Below are 18,528 nucleotides of genomic sequence, written 5' to 3' on the forward strand. Positions count from 1 at the left end.
CTTTAGAAACTTAGTTACTAACAGAGTGACTATTAAGAAAAAGGTCCAGATTTGCTGAGTCTACAAAAGAAGTCTCACAGGCCAAAAATAACATTTTATAAAATATTTTTGCCTGTTTTGACTCAAATTGTCATTAAATCTTGTTCAGTTACCTACTTAACAACTGTTCAAATATCTTGGGGAGGGATTAATCCAATTTTTTAAAACAAATTAGCACCAAATAGCGATAAAGCAGTAGGACAAAATCATAACTATAGAACCAGAGTAACTATAGTTTATCTACAACATTAGCCGTCTGACTCTATCAATGCTAACAGTAAAGAGAATCAGAGGCAATGTATTTTTCTGCATTGTTTTAATATATGTACTAAAAAAGTAGCAACAGCCAATGAATGTCACAAAACAAAACTTTCTTGACAAGTTGATTTTATTTGACAACAAATTTAAAGTAACATGAAGGCAAAGCAGTCAGGTCATTATGCATCTATATCAATACATCACCTGAACTCGGGGAAACATTTCAGCAGTTGAACCCTGTAAAAACAATCGGAGTAATAAAATAAACTGTTAAATGTAACAGTAGAGGTGCACTTTAGTTAAGAAAATATAAGATAACACCCTCATTTGAAAGCGTATGTATAATCTTCCCCAGACATATGAATGGGTCAGATGGGTAGTGATTGGTATAATCATTGGGAAGGATATTTATTTCACAATATGTTGTTGGGCATGAAGACATACATACATGCAAGTCACATCCACACGTGGCTCACTTCAAGGGAACTTTTCTGCAGCTAACCTGTGAAAACAAAATCAATTAGTTTCTATATAAACCAGCACACGAATCAGAACATAAGTTGCCTGCAAAATACGATTATCGTACAGTTGTATTTTGCAAAAAAAAAAATTGAATTACAATTATGGGATGTGCGCCGATTTTTTTTTTACGCGTTTACTCCAATTTCAGAAAATGTTGGCTTATTTTGCTGGCGGCGACTCTTGATCAACATTTTACTTTTTCACCAAACCAGCAAAGTTTGCAACCTAGTCTCTCTCCACACGTGCAGAGGGGTTAGTTGGGCTAACGTTCAATGGCACACCTCGTTTCAAATCACGTTCAGAAGTGAGCTAACTCCCCAAACCGTCTACACATTTAACCTAGAGGAATGGTGTAGATAATGCAATTTAAGGTACATATAACAATTCGCATTTCAGAAACTAATTTTCTCTGAGAGCCTTATTTTCCCAGCCATGATACTGACCGCCAACACCAACACTCATGGTTCTCCTTCGGCTTCTTTTTCTTCTTTGCGTGTCTTCTTCTTGCTGTTCTTCTTCTTCGACGGTCAAACAACGAAGTGGTGGATTGCCACCACCAATGACTGTCGCCACCAAGTGGTACAGAAAATCAACATAAAGAGATACAACTTGATAACCCCCGTTGCTTTATATTTGTAATAGACCCAGTTAAAATCTACTCAACCTTCTTTCTTTCTGCCTCACACATCCGACACGTTGCACTGTTTTATCTCAGTAATCGCACCTGCATGTACCATGTCTACCTAATAATAAGACTTTTAGCTTTAATTCAGTGACTTGTAAAACAATTTTCTGCTAACTTTTTAGGAATTACAAATATTTCTATGCAAAGTTGCCTATTTTTATATGTTCAAAGGTTATTGGACAAATTGACATCATTTCAAATTTAAGGACTCTTTAGTTGCATGAAGATCTTTTGCAGTCAACAACTGCCTGAAGTCTAGAAGTAATTGACATTTCTTCTTTTCTTTTTCTTAAAAAACACAGCACACAGTAACGTCTCTCTGCCTTCCCCTTTTTCTTCAGTAACCTGTATGATCAGACGACTGACCTATCCTTTGAAGGACAGCCCATTTCTTTGCAAAGAAATTATCCATTTACACTGTGAAACTCCATCCGGTCAGTTTTGGCTGAGTCTGAGCAGAGAGTGAGGAATTCTTCTATCTGCAGTCACATAATCAATATACACCAGTGACTTAGTTCCAATGGCAGGTATACAGAGTTGCCATAGCAATGCTTCCACCTCCAGCATGTTTGGCAGATGCTGTAGCATGCTTTGGTTAATGAGCCTTCTTCAGCAGACTGAAGTGATTACTTGAATGTATGCTGACAGATATATCATGTCTGTATATGAGTGTGTACATGAGAGAACTAATGAAAAATAATAGAACTAGCAGGTCTGTAATGGTGCTCAAAGGCAGAACAAGAAAGAGAAAACAATATAAGAGAAATATGATCTCTTTTCCTGTTAGCATACTTGATATAGTGTTTTGGATCAGCTGAATGCTTTTTAAATGGGTTTTACAACACTTGTTTCTCAGAGTGTCCTGTATTTTAATTGATTTGTGTCATCTAGCTTCATTGACAGTACTGGGACAGTGCTCCCGTGGAACTCCATGAATAACTTTTCTGTTTGAAGTTTATAACCTAAATAGAAAAAAAAACAAACAAACATAAAAAGAAGCTTTGCCCACATTTGTTTACTTAAAAGCACAACAAGCAGCTCTTCCAGCACTTGTTCACAAGTCTCAGCTTTATAGCTTAGGCCAGACTAAAACTGAGACAGAGGGTCTAAAGGTACACAGGTGTGGACAGGGCTGGAAAACACTAACACTCAGGCTATCGTGTCCAGATATCTGAAAGAACACTAAACAAGTCACGTGGGTGTAATTGGTCTTTAATGTACAGTAAGCATGTAACTAAGAAAACAAAACAGCACCAGGAAAAATGTGAACCTCTGTCAGTGTAACCAAGTTACAACTATTCTGTACTGTGTGTGTGTGTGTGTGTGTGTGTGTGTGTGTGTGGTGTGTGTATTCATCTTACATTTGGATTTAGGATAAAACCAAAGATTGCATCTACTTATTTCTCATTAAAACAATTTAGCCTAGCCTTGGTTAATAATTAACATGTTGTAGCATTTGAAGCCACACAATATTAGCGCTGACAATGATTACAAATACCTGTGAAAATAAATATCAAAAGATACATATTCTTTTTTTGTCTACTGAAAGCACAAATATACGGATTACATAAAATTACAGGCATTTTTTTAAACCTCAAAACAAACCTAAAAAACCCCAGAGTGAAATGGAAGAGCAAATGTGAAGGAAACATTTGATAGAGGTTTGGAAGGGAAATTTTGGGGGGGGGAAGAAAAAAAAAAGAAAATCAAGTGAAAGAACATTTGTATTCCTGTTCAGTCATTTGTGTGCATCACACTCAGGTGGACAAGTATGGTAACGTCTTCAAAGTCAGTCCATTTCTCCTTCTGTTAGCATAGGTGAACAGTGCAAACAACTGCTCCATGTTTTTTATTATTCCAGCTGGCCTCAGCTTGGCTAAGGCAGGGGGGTGGGGGTGGGATCTGCCTGCCTTCAGTTCATTGTTCTGCCTTTTGATGAAGGAGACAACCTGTTTCCCTGCAGGCCAGAAACCCTGGGGTCTAGGACAGAGTGCAAAAAGTAATCCATTCTCTTAGCCTCCACAGCTGGTAGGAGGGTTAAGGGTGGAGAGCCTTTACAGGCCTCGGCCTAGCAGTTGATGGAGGCACAGTCTGATTTGGCTTTCCCTGCCGAGCTGATTATCCTCATGAGGCAGTGTCCAAACTCCTCCAGAATCATCCTCTCTGCCTCAACTTGAGGCTGGTGAGTCTGTTCTGCTTTTTTGGCCTGCTCCAGCAGACACTCGCATGTTGCTTCAAGCACTTCCTTTGTTACAAACGTATACGGGAGCCTGGGGGAAAAGCAAAATAAAAGTCTGAGTATTGACAACAAAGCCATCATTATCTGGTCTCAGCAGTAGTAAGCAGATGGATCGTGGAGACTCCATGTCAATCAGACACAAGTGAGTTTTAATGACCCCCTCCATAGCTTCATATAGATGTGCTGACAACTCCTGCAGCTTGTACAGGAAACACACACATTTTGCACCGTTTCTGAAAGCGCGTACGTCTCTACTTAAAGTTTTAAAGTTTAGGTAGTTTAGGTCAAATTTGATGTTGCATTGCAGATGACAGAGATTCTGAGTGTCTTCTTCTATACAGCTTATTAATTTAACACTGGTATTGGTTTGGTGCCCAGGGTGCATGCCTAGACATTAGTTGGTCCTTGCAAGAAAAGAAGACTTCCTTACAATGTATCTGGGATGTAGCCATTATTGTTGAAATAAAATAAAAGATAAGTGCTTTATTCACTCATCTCTCCTGAGTATCAGGATCCAGATTCACCCAAACCTCCCTCTTCCTGGACACCTCTTTCAGGGTGACATAAAGGCCTTCTTAAGCCATCAAAAGATGCAACTCCAGTCCCTCCCAAATGACTGAGCTCCTCACCCTCTCTCTAAAGGAGTGTCCAGCCACCCTTCACTGGAAGATCATTTCTAATTCTTGCGGTACTGTGTCCGCATCACTGCAGATGCTGTATCAATCTGTCAGTCAATCTCCTGCAGCCCTTACTTGTGCAACACTTTAGCTAAAGCTAAAGATTCTACAAAAGTACATATCATATGCTTACTGTAAAAGAAGCTCTTTGCAGATTTGATTTTATGTTGAAAAATGTGTGAACTGTGTTTCAGGTACCTGCCACTTCCACTTGAAATCACAGGCGTCGTCCGCATGAGCAAATCTGAGATCTGTGAGGATAGTTTGGTCTTGGCTGCCGTTTGCTGCTGAACTCTCACTTCTGCTGCATCTGCCAAATGCATTAGCGTCTTCCTCTCCGGGCTCTCCTCAAAGTTTTTGCAGCCGATGCATTTACAAATGGACGAACACATGATCTTCGCCTGTGAAGAGAAACAAAAATGAAGGAAATAAATGCCAATAAGAGACGAATGAATGGAGGTGACGCCATCTGTAAAAAAAGAAAACTGGAGAGCTTACCTCGTAGCACTCGCAGTAGTTCTTCAGGCAGCCTGAGCGTTTGCAGTTGCAGCCCTTGCTGTGTCGACGGTCCGACTCTCCCTCCTTGCCTTTACCAATTTTAGGTTTAAAGGCCTCTGGGTTTCGGTCCAGACAAGTCTGTGAAAACATGTTTGTGCAGCAATTTATGAGTCAAACAGGATGCAGTTCAGCCCAAAAACAGAATTCAGAAAGTGGACTTCTGCCTCACCTTTATAGCTTTGAGACGTTCAGTTTCATGTTCCAGGTTATTGAAGCAGTTATTGCAGTTACAGTTATTGCAGAACTCTCCATTTGCAAAACAGTCACAGTAGCTATAGGAAGGCAAACAAAAAACCCACCATTTAATAAAACCATGTCAACTGTAATTTGATTCAGCAACATTAAGTCTCTCAGTGCTTCCTAAACTCTGATAAAAAGGAAAAATGGTTTCCACCGCAAAATAATACTGTATTAGGATTTTTTTTAAACTAGCCATTACCAGCTAAGCAGGTCAGCTAATTGGAAGTTTGTTTGTTAAATCTCTTGCTGCTCCAGTCTGCATGCCAAAGTATCCTTAGGCAAGATACTGAACCCCAAGTTATGCTCCAAGTGTTAATAAGAAACACATCAGAGAGCACTTAGGTGTAGAAAGAAGTGCTTGTGTGAAAGGGTGAATTAGGCATGTTGTATAAAGCACTTATAAAAACCATGAATACCAGTCCATTTATCATTTACCATGGCGATTTCATAGCAAAGTTGTTCTTTGACCTCCTGGAAATAAAGGTCATGAATTTAGAGTTTTACCCAGGCATTTGTATGAGATTAATATGACTGCAAGCTGCTAGATTAGTGCAAACATAATAATACTGATTACTGTTATCTATATTATTAACAATGATTATTCCTTAAAGTAAACATAATAAAGTCACTGAACTGAGATTTTATTGAACTTTAAATACAATGAGGGTTAAAAACACCATGGGGTGTTTATGACCATAAATCTCATTTTGCAAGGGCACACATGATTCCCTGCCAGCCTTTGGCCTCCACTGTAAGACGGCTGTGGGTGCAGGTAAGGACACAGCTAGCCGCAAGTGGCAGTGGGCTTGTGAGCCTCAGGAGACCTACACAGCAGCTGGAAGCAGACAAGAGAGAGCCAACGCAGAAAGCCAACTGTCACAAATACTGAAAGCATACCAGGTTAGAGAACCTGAGCAATCTGGAGACAAAGGCAGCTGCAGGCAACTGATAATCCTTCTACAGGTTCATTAATAAAAACCCAGCCCTACTTTGACCAACAAATCAAATTAAGCTCAAGTCCACTGAACTTTTGTCTTAATGTTTTTTAAGAAAGAGACTTGTCCCTCTGCCAGATGAGCAAAAAAATATTTACAATATTAAAAATATGCATCAATATTTATGGAGCGTAAACAGGAACTTGGTTTCTTCTTTCTGACTCAGAGACAAAAAGCTAAAATATAATGTCACAGATGACTTTACAAAATATTCAGCTGAAATTACAAACATATAGTTTGTATACAAACATGTATTAATTATTGAGCTACACCTGGACAGATTTATCCAATGGATAAACATTATCAGTGACCGTTACACTTACAGTTTGAGGCACTGTGACTTGGTACAGTTACATGGTTTTCTTGGTCTTGAGGTTGTTTCTGCTGCTGACAAACTGAACCAATGAACATTAATTAGATTAAACTATAGACAGTCACGAGAACAAATGAAGAAAATCACTTTAATATTTTGGTAAACATCTTTTTAAATAGAACAGATATCATTTAGTTGGTCTTTCAATGCAATATATATAAAAACAAAAGTCATAGTAAGATGGCTTCTACCATTTCTTACCCATTAAGAGGCAATCTGGCCTGAGTCTGGATACCAGTGGATGCAGAAAAACTAGAGCTGCTGGCAAGTGTCACAAATGGTGGCTGCTGGATCTATGAGAAAAGCAGAAACACGATATTGAAACTCACTCAGGAAAAGGAAATCAATCTTTTAAAAACAAAAAACAAAAAAACAAAACCCAAAACAAAACAAAAAAACCCTTCAAACCAGGGCGTACAATGGATGAAGGTACATGGGATTCTATATTGTCAAACAATGGATTATACATTAGGGAAGCCAGGGGGAAATTTATTCAATACAAAATTCTTAACAGATACTATTATACTCCTTCAAGGCTGTATAGAATGGGGATTGGTAGAGATGACTTGTGTTGGAAATGCCAACAAGCCAAAGGTACTCTGATACATGTACTCTGGGAATGCCCGCTGGTTTTTCCAGTTTGGAACACTGTACTGAATTATTTGCAGGGGTGGACACTTTGTAACCTACCCAGATCACCTAAATTATGTTTACTAGGAGACAAAGGAGAGGTGCTGCAATTAAATAAACACCAGTTTAGAGTGTTAAGTACTGCATTGGTAACATGTACCCGTGTCATTTTGGAACACTGGAAGGACTCCCATACTCCAACGCTTAAAATGTGGAAAGACAGAATGATTGGGAATGTTGCATGCGAAAAGATGCTGGGAAAAATACATCATGTGACGGAAGCTGCGCTGGAACAGTGGGACAATTTTTGCACCTACATGTCTACCTGACTTGGACATTTGAGCTTAATACAACATATGTTAAAACCTCACTTGTTTTGTTTTGTTGTGGGGGTTTTTTGTTTTTATTTATTTATTTTAAAAAAAATTGTTTGTTTGTTTTTGTTTGTTTGCTTCTTGCTTTTGGTTGCTGCATCTCTGTATTTGCTGTTATAAAATGCAAAATCTAATAAATACTTGAATTATAAAAAACAAAAAAAAAAAACAAAAAACCGTCAAACCAAAAAGCACACAAAGATAATTCGCTAACCTGTGTGACATATTGTGCTGGCACAACCGCGTAACCCACATTCCCTCCTCCTGGAGCTGGTGTCAGGACGGTGCCTGGAGGGAGGTTGGTGAAGTTGGGCTGGATTTGGGGTAGTGGAGTCGCAGGCATGATCAAACGTTGCTGAGTCTGAGTGGTGGTTACTACTTGTGGTCCTGATGTTAAGGGCTTAGGTGCCACCTACGGGGAATAAAAACCATGAATGCAGCTCAAGGGACATTTCAGAGAAAGTTCTCTTTGAATGAACTTGGATACCCAGGTTACCTGTTTCATGGTCTGTGCTGGGACAACTGGGACAGACATCCTGACCGCTGCTGTACTGACCACCATAGGTTTAGCTGTGGGATAAGCACCATCACGAGTTGGTACAGCGCAATTACTAAGTGCTGCCTGTATTTGTTAGCAGAGGAAACAAAACAAGTTCATAGGTCACCTGTCTGTATAGAGCTGGTACTGGGACCACTGGGCTGTCCTGTGCTGCTCGCTGTCGTTGCTGTGACGAGGCGAACGTAGTGGAACCTGCTGCCAGGCACCTGGATCTGCTGCACGTTGGGCTGGGTGGCCAGGGGTATGATTGTTTTAAACTGGGAACCTCCCACTCCTCCAACAGCCACAGGTTTAATGTTCTGAAAACATTCACATCAAACGGAGAAACAGACTGAAGCCAGTAATAGAAGAGAAAATTTAAAAACAAAACAAAACAAACAACAACAACAACAAAACCTAAAGAACCTCATCCTGAAAACAGTTTGTTAAGATCTGCCCGTTTTACTGGCAATACAATCTTCAAAGTGCACTTCAGTTTCTTTTTTGCAGGCCAGGATTAAGCTCCCCAAATGCTGATCTATTGTTATACATGTAAAATGCATAAAAACAATCTTATATCATAGTTGGGGCAGGTGGTCACATGAAAACATTTAATTGTTTTGAGTATTAATTATCTTTCTATCTGCTTGGAAACAATCTTACACAACCATTTTATTTCTGGCAAAAATGTATATTGCTATGGAGGTAAAATTTACATGCGAAGTAAGTCATCATCATTGGTGCCCCACATAGTGCACTGAGATAAACATGACACGGTCTGTCCTGCCTTTTCTGCATCAGATGGCCATGGCTTTAGCAATGCAGACAGTTGAACAAAAACAACTGCACAACTTATTGTTTTATATACAAAGAAGAAAATTCAGTTTCTCTAGAAATTGCAGTGGGAAAAACCGGACTCCAATGTACAGGCGCTCGCTCTCGGGCACCCTCCTCAGTTTCACTCATAGGGGTTTTTGAATTGCCCGTTGTCTGGTCCCTCACCCAGGACCAATTTGCCTTGGGAGATCCTGCCAGGGGGCGAAAGACCACCCAATAACATAGCTGCTGGGATCCCTGGGCCACGCGAATCCTCTACCACACCGGTTCCCAACCCCCGGGCCTCGGACAGGTACCGGTCCGTGAGTCGTTTGGTACCGGGCCGCGAGAGTTGAGGCTCAGGTGTGAAATGTATGGTTTTCAGGGTTTTTAATCAGTTTTCAGCGTTATTTTGTTATCGTTTTTATCGTTAACTCGGTTTTCCTGGGTCTTTTCACGTGTGTTATGAATAAATCTTTTTTTCGGTACCGGTACTAGTTCTATTTTGTTGTATTTATCCACGACACCTTAAAGGCCGGTCAGTGAAAATATTGTCGGGCATAAACCGGTCCGTGGCGCAAAAAAGGTTGGGGACCGCTGCTCTACCACGATAAGGTGGAGATTCACAGATGGAACTTTATTACCAGAAAAAGTGAAATATTTCCATAATGGTACAAATTTGAGAGAAAATTTTTTTTTTTAAATCAAAGCATGCAGTGCACAACTGAGCCAGTCATTTTGAGTAATGAGCAGTCTGTTTACTACAAACTGTGTCAGACTATAAACAACAATCCCACCAACTGCAGATGTATCAATCTGATATTTGGAACGGATTTCCTCCATTTTGACCCAAAAAGGTTGGATCGGATATAAGTGATTAAATCTATTCACTTCCTTTCTGTGTTCACTACACAGCAGCAATTATTATTTCAAGAGCTAACATAGCACAGAAGAAGCCATTTCACTCTATTTTTATCTTTCCACAGCTTTTAACTGCATGTTTGCTCCATGTTTGTTTTCATTCATCAGTGTAATGCTTATTTGGAAGTTTGGGAGGTTTTGTTCTGTTTTTGTAAAACTGCACTTGCAGTAACAGTGAGTTGTCTCCGTCTTCACCTGCTTCCTGTCAGCTCAATCCTAAATGCGGCCTGTTTGTGTGTAGCAGTAAAATGAGGTGCACTCAAGAGCAAGAAAGAAGAGAGGAGGAAAATAGCATGACTGCACATCACAGCAGTATGCTGCAACTCCTTGACTCTCATACGGAGCTGAAATGACACTTATGCACAAACAAGGTGAATACGTTTTTGTTTTGTTTTTTAATTCCTTTTCTCCCCTCAGATCAAATGGTATCAACTACAACTGACTGTTCTGTGCTTTCATGTTACCTGCGTTGTTGATTGGCTAGTGGCCACCTTGACTGGAGATACAGATGTTGACTGCTGGACTGTCAGGATCTGCTGGCCAAGTGCTACATTCACAGGCAGTGCTACAGACTTCTGAGAAGCACCGGAGGTCGGGGAAGCCACAGACACCACAGTCACCTGGCAGGAACAGACAAGCGGCATGAGCTGTGAAAATTTCACCTGATTAAACAAAGACCCGAGTTGGATGGCAATATAGCTGCCATTACGTATGGTAACAGGAATGTCACATAAACCAACATTCTATAACAAGTCAATTGCAAACACTATGTATACATATTCATTAATTAGTAGGAGTGAAAGAAATATCTAATATAATTAGTGCTGTCAGTGTTAATCTCATGAATCGCTCTGTGCGTGGGGCTACACAGCATCAATGCGTGAGCACGGTTAGCTCGTTAACGCCGTCCAGCCCCACGCACAGGGCGATTCGTGATAACTCGTCATTTTAACGAGATTAACACTGACAGCACTAAATATAATATAATATAATATAATATAATATAATATAATATAATATAATATAATATAATATAATATAATATAATATAATATAATATAATATAAACTCCTGTCTGCAAATACGATGATGATTACTAGTGCCAGAGGCTGATGTTTATGTACTGTGACACATCAATCCGTTGTGGGCTGTCTAAATATTCAAAGAGTGTGAATACATCTACTGCATTTTTAATAACTACATTTCCAAAAAACAAAGACAATCAAATTGTTATTTTAAACAACAGTATCGGCCCAACCACCAACGCTACCTCTCAGCTTCCTAGCAGACACACCTATGGGATCAATTTCAAAATTCTACGTAATTTTATTCTCCAGTTTACGCAGTCACAAGATTTTCATAAAACTTCACCTTTGACCTTAAGGTCAAAGTCACTGAGATTTGAACTCTTCTGAGATTTTTAGTACATACACCTATAGTATTAACTTGAAGTGTCTACGTTATCCCATTCACAAATGTAGGTGTCCATGCCACCCCCCTGCCCAGTAGGGTGACGATAATACCCCAGGGCTCTAGACTAACTTTTCGCCATGGTTGCATTGGTGCGCCTGTGCATCAGCACAAAAGTTAGGTTCACAAAAACTGGGCGCACGTGACATCATTACTGTATGTGGAGTTGACGTTCAAGCCATTTTTCTTGTGAAGAATTATTTCGGACTTCAACTTAGAGAATGGAAATTCTTCTTTGCAATATTGTAGGCACTGTTAAACTTAATCATCATTTGGCCTCCTCTGATGACCTGTTTGCTGCTGCCTGCCGCTGAAAGGCAGTGGAGAGAGGGGACACTTGGGCAGTGCATTTATATTGTGTCATATAATGTGTTTTCTAGATACACTGTGCTTTTTCAGCGTTTCAATTCGAAATGTATTTGCACCAGTCACAAATGCAGTATTGCCGGGCATGGTCTTTCTACACGCACGACAGTAAATGCAGTGCATAATGTTGGCAGCTTTACTGTATCTTAGCCAGGAAAACTGGTCAAGCCACTCTCTTCGAAATGTATGCACTTTCCCCCTTTTACTTTCAGTGTGCTCTGGCTCAGAGGTCGATGCCGTCTCTGGACCAGTGTTAGACGTAACCTGAGAGGTTGTCAGAGCACTGGCTATGAATTTCAACAGATCAGGCCTTAACTTAACAAAAAAGTTATCTTTTTATCTTTTCTCATTACCCACAGCTACATCCACTATCAGGCCTAGGCTACGCACCTCTCTCTCTCTCTCTCTATCTGCCTGCACTTTCAAACGTAGGCCTACAGGAATATCTGGACCACGGCCAATCAGAGAGGTCCCGCCTCTAACTGAGTATCTCTCTCTCTAATTGGTTTAGACCACGATATGGGCATAACATGTCTGTTGTTGACCACACGAAGGCTTTCAGAGTTGCAAAGACTCCCCCCCCCCCACTCAAACGGCTGGTCATACCGGTGTGACCTATGATTTTTTTTAAGTTGCACCATTGAGAAATTAGGTCACATGTGCAACCAAATTGGATGGAGGCCACTGACAGGCAGTTACTCTGCCTCTGTGCTCTCTGCCTGGCATCATGAAGCCCGACTACCATAGAATACCAGAATTGGCAGGTCCAGCACTGGCATCCTGTGCTTTTCACAGGTGAGAACACCCTGAGCTCATGTGACAGATGTGAAAGGGTCTGGAGAAGCCATGGAGAACATTGTGCTGCCAATAACATCATTCAGCATAGTTTGGTAGTGGCCCAGTGATGGTCTGAGAAGGAATGGAGGGACGCACAAACCTCTACAGGCTAGGCATCACACCCTGAGTGTGACTACATACTGGGAGAAAATCCCCAGACCCACTGTCAGACAATACCCTGATACCATTAACTAGACCCCATCCTCGCCTGAAATCAACAGAGCATCTCTGGGACATCACGTTTCTGTCCATCCGATGTTGCCTCCTTTCCAGGAGCTCAGTGATGCACTGGTTCACATCTAAGATGATATCAACCAGTATACCATCTATCGTCTCATTATGGTTAATTCCTCAATGTTGTCAGTCATGAATGCAAGCATGTAGGGGCCCATACAAAATACTCTCTACCTGGTCTGACAGTGGGTCTTCAGCATGATTTTTTTTCCAGTTAAGATCTGATGTGTTTTCAAAGTGTTATTAAATGTTTTAATATTTTGAAAAGTGTTTTACACTAAGGTCTTTGGTTCTCAATTGAACTGAGGGTAAACAGATAAGCCCTTAAAGAAGAATGGCTAGCAAACATCCTTCTCTGATCAAAGTACCATTATTATATCATTGTGATTCCAAACATTTTTGAGTAAACATTGCAGGGGGTTTCGAGGTGATTTATTACACTCGTGCTTTACCTGCAGTAACAGGTTGTAATTATGTGACAATTAAACTATAGACTTATTAGTTTTAGTCTCTAGCCACTTGATCATATTCAGTTAAAGTAAATATAGAAAAATATAATATCACCTTGCTGGGAGTCTTGAGAGGGGAAATGGCAATCTTTTTGCCAGGGATACTTTGTAAATTAGTGTTGTGGGGCTCAGAGAGAGTAATGGTCCTCGGGGGCATCACTGGTGAACTCTGGGTCAGAACCCGTCCTATGAACAGACAGTGCAAGGTTTAATGACAAAGCTAATTACAACATAATTAGAAAACAAACAGCAATAAACTATGTGGTTTGATAATTATTTAAAAACTGAAACAACAAAATAGCCTCAAAAAGTTATTACTTAGACTTACCTGTGATCACAGGAGGCATTGATGTCTGGGCACTTATACCTTTGCTGTTAACAGTTTTTGTGATGATAAACTTGATCGGTGCAGCTGAGGATGCTGGTGTCTTCTTGGCAATCTGAAAAGACAATTAGCCAGAAATGTTTAAACGTATTCATTCAATATCCAAACATTGCCTCTTTCTGCAGATGACGACTACTGGCGTGTCCTAGCTTGGTCAGTTCTGTTGCATTTTCATTTACTGATACTGATGTTGATACCTGAGCTCTAGTTGTACAACTTAATTGATACTGGATTTATGAGGGTGATAACTGAATTTATATTCGTAGGGAAAAAGGTCATCAGTGATATTGTAAGATTACATACTGAGCTGGTCAATGTGCAGTATTAAGACAATTCTTTGTCAGTGCTCTGATATAGCAACTGTGAAATTATGACACTTTTTTTTTCCAATGTACACACAATGTCAGCACTTCTGCAACATGACTTTATGCAGCCAGACAGGCCAGCTGAGGTATTCATTTCACAGCAACATCGGTGGCTTTTTAAAAAAAAAAACATATTTAAATCTGAATATCTTACTGGGGGTAAATTATTGCAATCATTCTCCTACATGTAGGATAAAAAGAGGATATACATTTCCTTCTCTTCTGAACTATGATTTTAAACAAAAATATTATTTTTATGCTTGTTAAGATGATCTGACTTCAGTTCTTAAATAAATAGCGCACTAATAATGTTCATCTAAACCCTGAGTGTGAGTGTGCTTGTTTCCCTACAAATTTTTTAATTATTTAAGAGGATAAAAACTCCCAAACAAACATGCCCAAGTGTATATGCTTGCTCTACCCCTTATACACAGAGTGAAACAGTCACTCGTAACAATTTTTAATCCAAATATGAGAACTGCTCATTTAAACAACGTCCAGACAGACGAAGAACAGTTGAATGGGGAGATTTACCAATTTGTTTGTAACCTGTAATGTAAACCTGTTACGTCTGTACTTTATGAGTCAGACAACTCCCACCCCCTGCCAAGAGGTTTTAACCAGATCCTAACAAAAAATACCCTGAAATTACAAATCTAAACACCAAGGAATCTTTACATTCCACATTCAAACTACATGGATGAACCTCTTAATCTTCACCAAAGTGGTTCTCTCTCTATGCTCCTTTTTTTTTTTAATCTTCTCTTCCCTTCATCTCCCAACCAGTCAAAGCCCATATTAGGCTTTCCATGAGCCTGGTTCTACCAGCAGGTTCTTTCTATTCAGAAAAAGACTTTCTACTTTACCATTGTCATGTGCTAAGTGATCATCATGTCATCAGGATTCTCTCACTAATGCTGTAGAAGCCTTTAACTTGCAATAGAAAGTCCCTTGAGGTGACTGGAATTGTATAAATAACATTTAATTGAGCTCTGCGCGTTATAGTTCCACACTAGATTCCTAGTGGTTCTAGTGGTTACTGAGACACAGTCCCACTCCATCTTCTCTGAAACACCAAACTGTACTTAGTCAGTACACTGTTGTTAGCTTACATTTACTGGCAGCCTAGATCAAGGTCAAAGCAGATCTTATCTAATAACTTGAAAAACTTTGTACACAGTATGTTCAATTAATATTGAGGCAATCATTTACAGTAGTAATTATGTTTAATTTAACAGTAACATGTGGAACATGACAAGCAATATTTTTGTAAAAATGTATTAATAATACAAAAGGTTATTGTTACCTGGACAGTCTTCAGCTGCTGGGTCTGTAATGTGGTCACCTGGTTGCCCACCACTGGCTTCAGGTCTGACCTCCCACCTATAGTCACCACTTTAAACTGCGGCGCTTGAGACTTGGTGTCTCCGGCAGTCTGTGAAATGCCAGGCTTGCTGCCTGTGTGGGGTAACTGAAGCACTATAGGCTGCCCCGATTTTCCTATAGCTGTAACCAAAAGTTTCTGTCCATCCTGCTTGATGACCTGGGGTGGATTACCTGCAGACTTTGCTGCTTCTGAGGCTTGAGAAGCCACCTTATTGAGAATAATCTGGCGATTTGCAGGAGAGATTGTAAATGGAGTTGTGAGCTTCTGTAATCCACTTGTAGTCACACTAGTTCCAGTAACACTGTCTGTGGTTTTGGTTGTGGTTGTCGAAGTAGCCAAGGCTGGTTTGATGGTAAGAAGAGGAGACGATGTGCTGGAATTTGAGACAGGAGGCGGACTTCTGGGGCTGGCACTAAGCATGGAGTCTGTGGCCGTGGAGGTGGTCATAGCCTTAGTGGGTTCGGTTAAAACGGCATCTGAACAGAGGCTCACGTTCTCTGAAGCCACGGGTGTATCAGTTTCCATTGGGACCGATGCATCATCACTGGGCTCTGAGTGGACTGCAGTGGTGCCAGGTTGAGAGTGAGGAACATCCTCTATATCCTCAGTATCCATGATCTCATCTGGGAGGAGGCTGTTGAGCTCTGGTGACACTACATCCATGCTTGCAAACTCTCAGCTTTCTGTTAATCCTGAAAAACCAATACAATTTAATTGTCATTGCAAAATACATCACAAACACTAGTAAGCCACTACATTAACACCACTGTCAGTTTAACTTATAATACAGGCACACATGTTCAAACTCCAGCAGGTCAAATCTGTTTTTCTGGCTATTATATTAGGCAGGAGGGTTTTCTGTTGTATTTGATCACTTTTATATTATTTGAAAGACCTAGAAGCTTACATTTACTGCACTAGATACACCATGAACAGGGAGAGACAGACAAAGATAATACAATTTTAAAATTCTGAGGATATACATTCATCGTTTTAGAGAGCTGTTGCATTTAATTGCAGTCAGTGTTTGCAATTCATTAAAAAAATGTATTCCTCTACTCATTTATACAATATACATAACTGGATTATAATACAGACAGACAGCTAAAAGCTGTGCTGAGAATATAGAGCAAGATAGTTCAAGCTAGCGAGCTAGCCATGTAGGTGCAGTAGAAGTGCCAGATTGTCATAACTTTACCTGTAAATGACTTCAGTAATTACGTGAGATGTAATAAATAAGGAGGTGGGAATGAGTAACGTTTGACTTGTGCTGATTTTGACTGAAGCAGACAGCTGATGCTAGGCCGCAACGATCATCTCTGCCGTATCTTTGTCCTGCTGCACTCTACTCAACATTAAGCCACCGAAACGCACATATGAACCCTACCCACTCCATACCACATTCACACGCAGAGCTGACTGAGCTGAATCTCTTCACGTCCCCAGGTGAAAGCCATCAAAAGAAAACTGTGCTGAGTTGCACTCGTTTATTTTATAAATGCCCAGAAGTGGTCCTGACTGGGGCAAAGAGCGAGAGAAAAAAAGCGACAAGCTGTTTTGCTGGCTGCGTTACTATTTCAGGCCGGGGTTGGATTTCGAAAGATCCGCCATTTTTACCTCGTCATCAGCTTAGTTAGCTGCCCGGCTAACGCTAAGCTATGCTGAGGGGAAGCGTTTATAAATATTGGTAACAAGCAGAGACACTTACACTGACAGTTCACTGCAAAACAAGCATAACTAAACAATCAAGATAAGACTTGATGTTAACAGGGTGCTGCTAGCGAATAAAAAAAAACAACCCACAAATAACAACAACAAAACTCTGCAGACTCTGACAACGTAAACAATGCTTGCTTTCAATAATTTCTCCTGTCACTTGACATAGGAGGAAATACATCATTTTAATTCCACAATGCAATTATTGCGATTGCTATTATAGATCTCCTTAACAGCATTTACAGTCTGTGTTTTAGGGCTGGAGTTAGCGTGGCCTAACCAGTTCAAAGTGATGTTTTAGTTTAACCTCAAGAAAGTCATATTTTGACTGAGTTATAGTACCAGAAAAGCGTAAATTCCAAGAATGTTACGGGGTCAACAGCTAAAGTAATATGAAACCAACAAACAGCAAATGCAACTGCTGACTTATGCCTTCTAATATTTTACATACATATAAAAATATCTATGATCCTTTAGACGTTTCGCCAGTATGTCAAAACAACTCGATGTGCAGCTAACTTAGCTTTTACTTTTCATTTGCCGTTGCAGTAAGTAAACTTAGCGGCCGGCTCACATGATATTTACACCATGTTATTAAAGTCCCAGTTTTGTGCACGAGAAACTTTCCTTCAGCGCTGAAAATACTCTGCCAAACCAAATCCTGGGAATATTATGCTGCTTTTTCACCAGAGTGTATCCTTAAATATCGTTATCATCAAAGACAGCAACAGCAGTCTCATCTAGACAGCCCAGCGGGCAGAACAACTGTACTAGCAAACTTGCAGAGCTTGCTAACCCGAGCTAGCTAGCACAACATTATATCTCAACATTGAATACATTCTTTAATGTGAGTCTTTATGTTGAATATAGTGTGTTAAATCCTAGAAAGGGCCATTGCATAGTCATGCTTACCCCAATTTTTTAAGCTAAGCAGCGTTTCCAGATAAAAGGGAGGAAAGGAAAAGACGATTGTTCAAAATACCGCGCCGAGCGCCATTCCTCCCTGACATTTCACAGGCCGGCCACGCCCTCCATGCGATACGAAACACTGACGTAACACTTAAAGCTACAGCACAATTGCATTATCAAAGTTATGACTGTTTCTACAAAACTATTTAATGCTTTTTTTTCTTCTTCTTCTTTTTTTACAAAATATTTTTTTGAAAATAAAAACTATTATTAGTTAATAAAAAAACAAACAACACAGTCAGCCTTGGAGCTCGTGTGCTGGATATTTACCGAAATCTGACAGAGCACTACCCAGTAGCCTCACTAAGTGCCCAGTCTCACGTACCACTGTCAGGTAGTCAATAAATAATAAGATGGTGGACATGTTTACTTACATGTCCTGTAGTTTCTCTTACTATAAGAGTGGTAAAACACATGAAATGCAC

At 40.1% G+C, this 18,528-nt stretch overlaps 1 protein-coding gene and 1 long non-coding RNA gene across 4 annotated transcripts; both read right to left on the bottom strand.

Annotated features, from left to right (window-relative positions):
• Positions 1 to 409: 409 nt before the first annotated feature.
• On the bottom strand, positions 410 to 1,532 carry LOC113027287 (uncharacterized). Its single transcript, XR_003273015.2, has 3 exons — positions 1,263 to 1,532; positions 746 to 799; positions 410 to 534 (listed from the first exon to the last, which is right to left on the bottom strand). It is a non-coding gene; the product is annotated as an uncharacterized LOC113027287 (long non-coding RNA).
• A 1,168-nt stretch (positions 1,533 to 2,700) lies between these two features.
• On the bottom strand, positions 2,701 to 18,183 carry lin54 (lin-54 DREAM MuvB core complex component). Of its 3 annotated transcripts, none has more exons than XM_026173118.2 (14): positions 18,047 to 18,183; positions 15,338 to 16,110; positions 13,610 to 13,721; positions 13,337 to 13,467; positions 10,330 to 10,485; positions 8,256 to 8,448; positions 8,087 to 8,160; positions 7,805 to 8,002; positions 6,788 to 6,879; positions 6,537 to 6,608; positions 5,148 to 5,250; positions 4,919 to 5,056; positions 4,619 to 4,821; positions 2,701 to 3,774 (listed from the first exon to the last, which is right to left on the bottom strand). In XM_026173118.2, exons 2-14 carry the CDS (start codon positions 16,079 to 16,081, stop codon positions 3,573 to 3,575), a joined length of 2,418 nt encoding a protein of 805 aa, XP_026028903.2. In that variant the 5' UTR covers positions 16,082 to 16,110; positions 18,047 to 18,183; the 3' UTR covers positions 2,701 to 3,572. The 3 variants fall into 3 exon arrangements, with proteins under 3 accessions (XP_026028903.2, XP_080160249.1, XP_026028904.2); XM_080304123.1 differs by lacking the exon at positions 18,047 to 18,183 and adding an exon at positions 16,817 to 16,838; XM_026173119.2 differs by lacking the exon at positions 18,047 to 18,183 and adding an exon at positions 16,617 to 16,754.
• Positions 18,184 to 18,528: the final 345 nt, after the last annotated feature.

This window comes from Astatotilapia calliptera, chromosome 7 (assembly GCF_964374335.1).
Source record: "Astatotilapia calliptera chromosome 7, fAstCal68.1, whole genome shotgun sequence".
Taxonomy (NCBI): Eukaryota; Metazoa; Chordata; class Actinopteri; order Cichliformes; family Cichlidae; genus Astatotilapia; species Astatotilapia calliptera.